Below are 11,098 nucleotides of genomic sequence, written 5' to 3' on the forward strand. Positions count from 1 at the left end.
GGAGGTGGGGGGGCAGCTGCTGACCAGTGGGGAGCTTGGCTCCCCCCCCCCACTTTGCTGACCTCTCCACTCCCACTGGGCAAGAAACGTCTGCAAAACAAGGCCAGCTGGAGTCTCTTATCTCCCTTGGACTTTTGTGTCCGTCTTCCAAGATTTTGCTGTCTGCATCCAAAGGGAGGGGGGGCTAGATTTTTTTCTTAAATCACAAGCGTTTCCTGTTGCATCTCGGGGCAAAGAGAAGCTCAGCGAAGCTTCCAGAGGGTGCGATGGCTGTTGCCTTAGGAAAATAGCATCGCAGAGCAGCAACTAAACAGGGGTTTCAGACGCCTATAAAATTTGAAGGGATGCAGGACCTAAAATTGCTTTTTAAAAAGGCTGCCATGTTCAGACCCCTCCAGGTATTTTCCAGGGACAGTCCCGGATTTACAGAAGCCATCCCGGTTTCTGATTTGATCCCGGAATGTCATGCTTTCCTTAAGACGTCCCTATTTTCACTGGAGAAATGTTGGAGGTAAGGAGATGTTGGAGCCAAGGAGATAAATAATTATACAACCTTTAGAAGATAGCTAAAGGCAGCCCTGTATAGGGATTAAAAAAAAACATTTAATGTTTAATTATGCTTTTATATATGTTCTCCATCAGAGAAATGTTGGAGGGTATGCATGTTTTAGGAGGAAAGGCCATTTGCAAAAGATGACCACAGTTGCCTCAGTGAACAGGCCAGGGTGACCTTAGCCCTCACCATCTCCAATCAGAAACCTACCCCCCCCCAAAAAAAAAGATTAATCAACCCTCGCTTGGGTTGATTGATCTATGGATCAAGCCATGGGTAGGCAAATTAAGGCCCGGGGGCCAGATCTGGCCCAATCGCCTTCTCAATCCGGCCCGTGGATGGATTGGTCCAGGAATCAGCGTGTTTTTACATGAGTAGAATGTGTGCTTTTATTTAAAATGCATCTCTGGGTTATTTGTGGGGCACAGGAATTCGTTCTTTTTTTTTTTTCAAAATATAGTCCGGCCCCCCACAAGGTCTAAGGGACAATGGACCGGCCCCCTGCTGAAAAACTTTGCTGACCCCTGAATTAAGCCAAAGCAAGCTTTCGACCCTAGTTGATTTCCTCTCCCCCTGAATGAGGAGTCGGGCTTTTCACGCTGCCTCCTGCCTCTCCCTCTCTCCCCTTCTGCAGGTGAGCCCCGAATCTACGGCCACGTCCTCATCCACGAGCCCCTGCAGCACGTGGTCCGAGTCCAGGAGAACATGTTGCTCGCAGCCGCCACTCGGGGGACGGCCCTGGAGCTGCGTGCTGAGAAGCCCTGCCCGCTCCTTTCCCCAGAACTCCTGGGTCCACTACGGCAGGGACTTCTGTGCCCCGCACCACAACCTTCGTGTGTCGGGTCTGACGCCTCGGCACCCGCCGGTAGGGAGGCACTCCTAGAAGACAAGCAAAGCAGAGGAGGGCCAGGAAGCCCCAGACACTCCCCGTTGCCCGGACCTGCTGTGGATCCCCTTGCCAAAGAGGCATGCAAATTGGGGGAGCCTCCTCTGCACCCCAGATTCATAACCGAGAGAACCACGCTTCGAGCCACGGACGCAGAGGAAACCACGTCTGCGTCAGAGCTGGCTGGGGAGATGGAAGAGGCAAAGCGGTCATCTTCTGGGCCTGGGGTGCAGCCGGTGGGTGACATAGGAAAAGGGGTGCCCAGCCATTCCCACGACTCCCAGAGATGCACTGACTTGGAAACCGGAAACTCTTCTGTCTTCCCAGGCTCTGTAGCGGAACCAAAGCCCAGTCTGCCCAGTTCTCCACCTGCCCCCCCAGCAGGGCAGGTCTCCCCCCAGAACCAGGAAGGACCCCCCTCCCATACAAGCTCTGTTCTGCAGCTGTTGGCAGCCGGCAGTTTAACAGGAAAAGGTTCAGCACCTTTCCAGGAGAACAATAAAGTCCGTACAGAGCTGGCAGCATCGAGCAATGAATCCTTCAAAACACTGCCCAGCGTCCACGGAACTGTGGCCCTGGATTCTACCCCAAAGGCCACTGCTCTCCTCCCTCTGGCTTCCTCCGGCCCCACAGAGGCCCCACCGATGCCCCGCAGCGAGGAGCATTGCCCCGTCCAAGAATCCCCTTCCCCAACCCGGCCCGATTTCCAGGCGGCAACAGAGCTTCCGGTCTCCGCGCAGCAGCAGCGTGCACCGGCACCACTCCCTAAGCTTCTCCCCGCATCTCCGGTGCGCAGGTGCCTCTCCTCTAGTGCGGCGGCCATTTCCAGGTACATCGCCGCTTCCTGCATCAGCCAGAGCCTGGCACGGAAAAACGGTGGGCCTCCTCACGAGGAGATGCAGGTGCCGTTTCTGCCTCCCGCCTCTGGACCAACGCCCCCGAGACCCCTGGCAAACCCTTTGGCTCTACTCCCCAAGGGGGCACCCAAGGCCCACGCCACCCTGGGGAAGCCAGAGGCCTTGTTTCCGAGAGATGCCCCTCCAGCCCGCTGTTTCGGGCCCCTCTCTCCTCCCCGCCGCCGAGCCTTGTCCGCAGCAGCCCAGGCCTTCGAGAACGGCATCCCCTTCTCCTCCGCCTCCGAGCCCAACTCCAGGGTGCAGTCGCCCTGCCCCGTGAAGCCCAGAGTCTGCTCCCCACCTCCAAGTGGGCCCCGGGCCTGTGGCTTTGCCCCCTTGTGTGCCCACCCTCCTGGGCAGCCGCCCGCCCACATCGCCTCCCCGGTGCCGTTGGTGCCGGACTGTGCCACGGGGCCTCCTTTGAGGCCACGGGGAAACAGCCTCCCCAGTGGTGGGCTGGCCGAGAGCCCAGCCGTAAACGGGGACCAGGCGCCGCTAAGGTGTGCCAAGGGGGCTCCCCACCACTTGCCCACTCCGCTGCCCAGAGGCTCCCCCGGATCCCACGAAATTGGCAGCATCAAGTGGCCCAACGTCCCCGGCCTGTGTCTGAAGTACGTGGGCAGGGAGTGCCGGCCGAGCTCCCAGAGGAGGCCGCTCGAAGGGGAGGGCTCCCCCGAATCAGACTCCCCCCTAAGCACGGACCTGGCGCAGCTGTCCGAGAAGAGCCAGCAGAGGGCCAGTTACTCGACGACGGTGAATATCCAGATTGGTGGCAGCGGTAGGATCGCCTCCTTCAGCAACGCCCAGGTCAGCCTGACCCACCCGCTGCTGCCCACCCCGGACCAGCCGAGCATCAGGAAGGTCAATGGCAGTGCCTTAGAGGGGGGGCCCAAAACGTGAACTTTCCGGGTCCTGCTGGGGGCTAGGACCAAGCCCTACCACTGCGGCGGGGAGGGGGTGAGAAGGAGCAGATGGTGGGAGAGTTTAAGGGAGACGAATTGTGGGTGTGCAGTCCAAAAGTTTGGCAAAGCAGCTACCTCCCCCCCCCCATCGGAAGGGGATGTGAAAATGCCACAGGGAAAGGTCATTTCTCCTCCTTCCCCCTCTTTGAACCTCACTCTGTTGGGAATGAATAATTCGCCTGGGTTGGAGTCAATTTCAGTTCATTGGTAGCAGCAGGAAAGGTGAGTTGGGTGCCGAAACAATTGGGGTCACTGTTTCAGGTGCATGTGTTTGTTTGAGGTGGGTCATTTTCTCATGTTTCTCTTCCCCACTGCCCTGCCTTTCTCCCCACAGATTTAGGACAGGTTCTGGAGGGTTTTTGTTTTGGAAGAGATCCAGAGTCTCCCAGTAAAGATGTATTATTTGTTAAACCACTGTACAGCTGCATTCGCCTTGTACATTTAAAGCGCTGTGCTGCCCCCTTTAAACTGTCATGGCTTCCCCCTCCCGCACAGAATTCTGGGAGCCCTAGTCTGGGATGGGTGCCCAGCGTTGACAGGAGACCCTCGTATTTCCCTCCCGGGGCCACGATTCTCCCTGGGAACTGTAATCTACCATTCTGTTGTCGTGAGACAACAATCTTCCTCTCTCCCTCTGCAGCCTTGCATAATTTCATAATTGATATCTCGGTTGGCCCCTTCTGACCATTTGCCAGCCATGGTTTATTTATTTTTATTTTCCGAGGCGAGCGGAACAGCGTTTCAAATGTGGCTGCGCCATGGACTTCCGCAAACTGGCAGTATATAGCATCGCCAGTTTCGTTTGCAGCCCAACTCCTGATAAAACGGGGTTTGCCTTTCTTTCTTTGCAATAATGGAGGAATCCCTGACAGATGGCCACCCAACCCCTGTTTAAAAACCTCCGACGAAGGAGAATAGCTCTCACCGTCAGAACGGTCTTCCTAACATTTAGTTGGGATCATGACCCTGAACTTTTGTTTACCCAGGGCTTTGGGGAAGCCCAAATATATGGTGCGTTCCTACCACAACAGTCCATTCCATCCCCACAGACTTGTTGGCCCTGCCAAAGAACTCCAAAACAATTGGTGAAAAAGGAGTTTCCTTTGCGGAAGCCATGCTGATCTTTCCATCCTTCCTTCTATATCCTTAACAACGCTCTCTTTAATAAGGCTTTCCACCAGTTTTCTAAGGGCCAATGTTAAGCTAATGGATTCATCATTATCTGTCTCCCTCTCCTGCTCCCACCAATACCCTTTTTTAAACAAATTAGAAAATGGTATTACCTTGCCTGTTTTCCCACCCTCCAGCAAAGCGTTGACTTTTACTGACATGATTTCAGCAGCCAAATCTGTCCGTTTTCGTTGAGATCAGCAGGTTCACTTTTCAGTCAAGGAACTGCCATTCTGTGCAGACTTGTGAACTTGTCATTTCTCAGTTTGCCCTGGAATATCATCTCTGATCTTCTCTGTCTACTTATTTCTTCAGACATACCCCGTCCCCTGGAAGAAGAAGAAGAAAAGGTGTGGGTATCTGTGAAAAGAAAGGCAGGTCATTCGTTCATAGAATAACAAAACAGTAGAGTTGCAAGGGACCTCCAAAGGTCATCTATTCCAACCCCGGGCAATGAATTCATCTCTGCAATCTCTCTCTCCTTTTTTATTTTATTTTAGCACACCTTCCACTCTGTTGTCATCCAATGGTCCTTTCATTTCCCCGGACAATTTCCTGCTTTTGGTGTATTTCCAAAAAATGTTTCTTAACAGTTTTAGCAAGATGCTCCACAAATTATTTCCCCCACCCTAAACCGTATCATCAACTTACATCTGCTGTGCCAGACAGAGCTTCCTCTCAGTTTTGTTCTCCTTTGGCCAAGACCCGACACCTTTTTAGAACATCCTTGCCTCTGCTTGTTAGCCACGCTGGCCTCCTCTGAGATGTCCTCATTTCTCCTGGCTCACAGCCTAGCTGAGCTTCTGTTGTGGTTTTACAGAACCTCCAAGAATCTTTCAAAGAGGGGATCCCACCTCCTTGACTCTCCCTTCCAAGAAGTCCTCCTGGTTTTTGAGAAATTTTCAGACGGGTTCCTCTTTAGAACAAGCACCAGTGGCTCCCCTTGCCAGCGTAACGCCCAATTTCATATATTTTCAGGGTCCTTTTTATTCTCCTTTCCACCATCTGGCCCTGTCGTGCAGGACGGCCAAGAAAACATCCCAAGATTTCCTCTGCTAGGAACTGAATGGTGTGTCAGTGTTCTCCTCCCACAATTGTGGAAGTCGCCAGCAGAGGAATTTCAAGGACTAAAAGTATCTTCGTGCCAGAGGTAGCCTAGGGCCTCCATCAACTCATAGAATCATAGAATCCTAGAGTTGGAAGAGACCACAAGGGCCATCGAGTCCAACCCCCTGCCAAGCAGGAAACACTGTCAGAGCACTCCTGACATATGGTTGTCAAGCCTCTGCTTAAAGACCTCCAAAGAAGGAGACTCCACCACACTCCTTGGCAGCAAATTCCACTGTCAAACAGCTCTTACTGCCAGGAAGTTCTTCCTAATGTTTAGGTGGAATCTTCTTTCTTGTAGTTTGGATCCATTGCTCCGTGTCCGCTTCTCTGGAGCAGCAGAAAACAACCTTTCTCAGACCCCAGTCCAGCTAGTTGTGGTGGAAGTAGACCAAACCTCCTGATGCCCTTCAGATGCCCCCCACGTAAGAACACCAGAAGACCCCTGGTGGATCAGGCCAGTGCCCCGTCCAGTCCATCATCCTGTCCTCGCAGTGGCCAAACACCCCTAGGAACCCAGGATAGACTGCCTCTGGACCTGGGGACTCCATTGTTGTTGTTTAGTCGTTTAGTCGTGTCCGACTCTTCGTGACCCCCTGGACCAGAGCACGCCAGGCCCTCCTGTATTCCACTGCCTCCCGCAGTTTGGTCAAACACATGCTGGTACCTTCGAGAACACTGTCCCACCATCTTGTCCTCTGTCGTCCCCTTCTCCTTGCGCCCTCCATCTTTCCCAACATCAGGGTCTTTTCCAGGGAGTCTTCTCTTCTCATGAGGTGGCCAAAGTCTTGGAGCCTCAGCTTCAGGATCTGTCCTTCCAGTGAGCACTCAGGGCTGATTTCCTTCAGAATGGATCACTTTGATCTTCTTGCAGTCCATGGGACTCTCAAGAGTCTCCTCCAGCACCAGAATTCAAAAGCATCCATTCTTCGGCGATCAGCCTTCTTGATGGTCCAGCTCTCACTTCCATACATCACTACTGGGCTCCATTAGGAACTCAAGAAAGAGCCTGGCCGCTGGATCAGGTCCATGGCTCTTCTAGTCCAGCATCCTGTTCTCACAGGGGCTGACCAGATGCCTTTACTGGGAAACCCACAAGCAGGATTCAAGCACAACAGCCCTCCTGCGGTTTCCAGGAACGGTCCTTCCGAAGCATTGGAGGCAGGGCATTGCCATGGTGACTCATAGCCATCAGGAGCATTCTCTGTGCCCTCCATGCTTTTGCCCAGTCTTCCTTTAGAGCCATCCAACTTGGTGAATCATCACCAAGCAGCGGGGAGTTCCATAGTTCATTGGGCGAAGAAGCAATGCCCAGAGACATCTGGAGGAGCCCAGGTTGGAGAACGATGAACTACCGTATTTTTCACTCTATAAGACGCACCCGACCATAATACGCACCTAGTTTTTAGAGGAGGAAAATAAGAAACAAGAAAGCAACGCAAAGCCTCTTGAGCGAAGAGGGAGGAGCGCTCCGGCTGCGCTCAAGAGGCTTTGTGTGGCTATCCCTGAAGCCAGAATAGCAAGAGGGATCGCTGCACACCGATCCCTCTTGCTCTCCTAGCTTCAGCGATAGCTGCGCAGCCTGCATTTGCTCCATAAGATGCGCACACATTTCCCCTTACTTTTTCAGGAGGGAAAAAGTGCATCTTATAGAGCGAAAAATACAGTAACTAGAAATCGCCAAGGGAAATATACAACGGCTCCTGACCCCCATTACCTTGGGGAAGGGAGAATTGGAGACCGGGAAAGAAAGGGGCCTTTATCTGACCAATGAGAAGGAGGGAGCAAGCAGGGGGTCCGGGCAATGGGGGTCAGGAAGCGTTTCAAGCCAGGTATGTTTGTGAGAAAGAGAATTTGGTGGAGAACGGGGTGGAGTTCATGTGAGGCATGATGGCAGCCGCACCCTGTGGATTATGGGGTTCCCAAAATGAGTGTGATCTGGATCTGATTCACGGGGCACAATCTAGCCCAGTGGTTCCCAAACTTTTTCCATCCACCGCCCCGCTGGGTTCCTTTACTCCCCAACCCTGAAAAAAGCATTATTCAGAGTAGCGGTTTACACAGTGCACTAAGGAAGATAGTGCAATAAAATTCAAAACATCAGCAATCAATGGCACACCTGTTCAAATCCAGTTTGAATGCTTTCACTTAACTAATTTGACACAGTTGATGAAGTTGATCCAGTGATGCCAGAGAGTCATTTATACCTTCACACAAGAATGTGGGTGGCGCTGGGGGTTAAACCACAGAGCCTAGGACTTGCCAATCAGAAGGTCGGCGGTTCGAATCCCCGCGACGGGATGAGCTCCCGTTGCTCGGTCCCTGCTCCTGCCAACCTAGCAGTTCGAAAGCACGTCAAAGTGCAAGTAGATAAATAGGTACCGCTCCGGCGGGAAGGTAAACAGCGTTTCTGTGCGCTGCTCTGGTTCACCAGAAGCGGCTCAGTCATGCTGGCCACATGACCCGGAAGCTGTATGCCGGCTCCCTCGGCCAGTAAAGCGAGATGAGCGCCGCAACCCCAAAGTCGGCCACGACTGGACCTAATGGTCAGGGGTCCCTTTACCTTTACCTAGAGGGGGCCCCCCAACACACCGGTAATCCCACCACCCACTTTGGGAACCACTGGTCTAGTGGGAAGACCTCCTGCAAAAGCCTTACTTTACAAATGGGGTTGGGGCTGCCTTTTGCCCCCATTTGAACCCGGGTGGGTGGATGTCTGAGTATGAAGGGAGTGGGGGTCTAGTTTGGATTTTCTGCCAGACGCATGGAACAGTCTTGTGATCCTGTGGATCAGAGGAGCAACCGGGCGATTGGCTGAGCGACCAGGACTCCAGAATCAGTTTTTTGCTCTTCGAACGTTTCAGATGTGAAACCTCTCTGCTTTTTTTTTGCTGTCTTCCGCCCAGAAGTTTCTGAGCTGCTTCAGTTTAAACCTTGCGAGAAAATGAACGTATGCACTTTTTTATTCAAGGGGCACGCTGCCTTTTCTAGGGAATCCCCATTGGTTAACCGATTTTGTGTGTGCGCGTGTTTTACAAAAATGTCTATTTATAGTGACACAGTTGTGTGTGTGTTTAATTTAACAGCAGGGGGGATGTTCCTTTCGACCTCCTCAGAATGGGTACTGGTTTTTAAAATCTCCCCACCTTTGTAAATAAACATTGATAACACCGGCCTCCTCCTTTTATATATTGAAGTCTTTCTCCCCATTGTCGTCCCCCTCGTGGGGTGTACATAAAATCAGTTTATAATATGACGTGGAGCTGTTTCTTTTGAAAAGGAGTGGCGTCACAAAGAGCAAATAAACAGGAAACTTTTTATCCACGAAGCCGGAGCCGGTCTTTTTCTTTGTGTTTTTGAAAAATTCTTCAGGTTATTTTCCTTTTTTATTTTCCATTTGGGCAAGTCTTTTGCTTGCCCTTGCAGTGATTTTACCTTGGGCACTGAAATGAAATCATCAGCACCACCATCGCTTATTAGATTTATCATTCCTTTTTTCTTGCTACGGCAACTTGAAAAAGAGTTGGAGTATTTTAAGCAAAAGAACAAACTCAGGCATATATTAAAACCAGCAAGTAAACACCCTCAAAGCTACATTAGGACCCGTGCAAAACCGCCAGAGATATTTAAAAACCAAAGGTCTGGTTTAAAAAGAAAAGGACGTGTAACGAAGGTGCCATGTGAGCCTCCCTAAGGAGAGCGTTCCATAAATGGGGAGCCACACAGAGAAGGCCCCGTTCTTGAGTTGCCACCATCTGGACCTCTCATGGGGGGGGCACATGAAGGTGGTCTCAGGCGATAATCGCAGGGTGTGGGCCACTTTGTATGAGGAGAGGCAGTCCTTGAGGAATGAGGTCCTGAGCCAGGTAACATTTTATATGTCAAAGCCACTGGTACCTTTATCCTTTGTGCATTTGCCCAGTTCCCCCTCACAACACTCCTGCTGCAGATGCCTTTTCCCCAGGGAAGGTGCATAGGGAACCAAGGGGGAGATTTCTCTTCCACGATGACCCATCTCCTACAGAAGAACATTACGTGGGGCTCCCTTTGAAGGTGACCCGGAAACTACAACTAATCCAGAATGCGGCAGCTAGACTGGGGACTGGGATCGGCTGCCGGGACCACGTAACACCGGTCTTGAAAGACCTACATTGACTCCCAGGATGTTTCTGAGCACAATTCAAAGGGTTGGTGTTGACCTTGAAAGCCCTAAACAGCCTCGGCCCAGTATACCTGAAGGAGTGTCTCCTCCCCCATCGTTCTGCCCGACACTGAGCTCCAGTGCCGAGGGCCTTCTGGAAGTTCCCTTACTACGAGAAGTGAGGTTATGGAGAACCAGGCAGAGGGCCTTCTCGGTGGTAGCTCCCGCCCTGTGGAACGCCCTCCCACCAGATGTCAAGGAAATAAACAACTACCTGACATTTAGAAGACATCTGAAGGCAGCCCTGTTTAGGGAAGCTTTTAATGTGTGTGAGAGAGAATGTGAGAGTAAAGAAGGGGGGAGTGTGCTGGGATGTGGTTTGGGTGTCTGCAGGTGAACTTTGAGGCATGAGCCACACTCTGTGGATCCTCTTTCAAAGGCATCCAAGATGGTTGCAATCCCTGCCTCCTGTGGCAGGGTGACAGGAGAGGATATATTGTTTATTAATATCCTTCCTAACTTGCGCTAGCAAGTTCCTTCATGTAGCAGAGTTATATTCCCCTTTCTTGCATGCACAGCAGATAGCTGGTTGCAGGCTCGTGTAAGCCTCTTATTATTGTACAGTTAAGTCTGTCTCAGAGTGAATTGTAAGTTCCTGGTAAGTTCCCTTTAAAAGCTAAAGGGACCCCTGACTGTTAGTCCAGTCACGGACAACTCTGGGGTTGCGCGCTCCTCTCGCTCTATAGGCCAAGGGAGCCAGTGTTTGTCCGCAGACAGCTTCTGGGTCATGTGGCCAGCATGACTAAGCCGCTTCTGGCGAACCAGAGCAACGCACGGAAACGCCGTTTATCTTCCCACTGGAGTGATACCTATTTATCTACTTGCACTTTGACGTGCTTTTGAACTGCTAGGTTGGCAGGAGCAGGGACCGAGCAACGGGACCTCACCCCGTCGCGGGGATTCGAACCGCCGACCTTCTGATCGGCAAGTCCTAGGCTCTGTGGTTTAGACCACAGTGCCACCCGCGTCCCAAAGTTCCCTCTAATCCCTCTTATTCAAAGTCTATAAAAGAAGTTTACTCACATCAGTTCACAGTTGGATTCCTGGAGGCAGACTTAGTTACCAATATGTACATGTGGATCTACTCCATATGGGGGGATAATCCCAATGTTTCTGCTAGCTGGGAGCTAGCAGGGCAGTCCTAGCTAGAAGCTGGTCAAATGAAGTAAAAGAGAGAGAGTGCTGCGTGACTCGTCCTTTTACCTGGACAGTGTGCTGGTCCCATGGGTTACCTGAGAGGCGAGGTCCAAGTCCGGTCCGTGGTCAAAGGTGCAACGTGGAGGCAGTCCGTAGTAGCTGAAGCTGGGTGCAGGGCAGTGAGTC

At 52.0% G+C, this 11,098-nt stretch overlaps 1 protein-coding gene across 2 annotated transcripts in view; it reads left to right on the forward strand.

The window, feature by feature from the left end:
* The window catches only part of PLEKHG2 (pleckstrin homology and RhoGEF domain containing G2), a 76,522-nt gene extending 71,698 nt beyond the window's left edge, over positions 1-4,824 (forward strand). For both annotated transcript variants that reach the window (XM_083753587.1, XM_083753588.1), the window contains exon 18: positions 1,188-4,824. In XM_083753587.1, the coding sequence (XP_083609713.1) occupies positions 1,188-3,235 (2,048 nt within the window). In that variant the 3' untranslated portion in view covers positions 3,236-4,824. The remainder of the gene's footprint in view (positions 1-1,187) is intronic.
* Positions 4,825-11,098: the final 6,274 nt, after the last annotated feature.

Source organism: Podarcis gaigeae (genome assembly GCF_964106915.1).
Source record: "Podarcis gaigeae genome assembly, chromosome: 8".
In the NCBI taxonomy this organism is placed as follows: Eukaryota; Metazoa; Chordata; class Lepidosauria; order Squamata; family Lacertidae; genus Podarcis; species Podarcis gaigeae.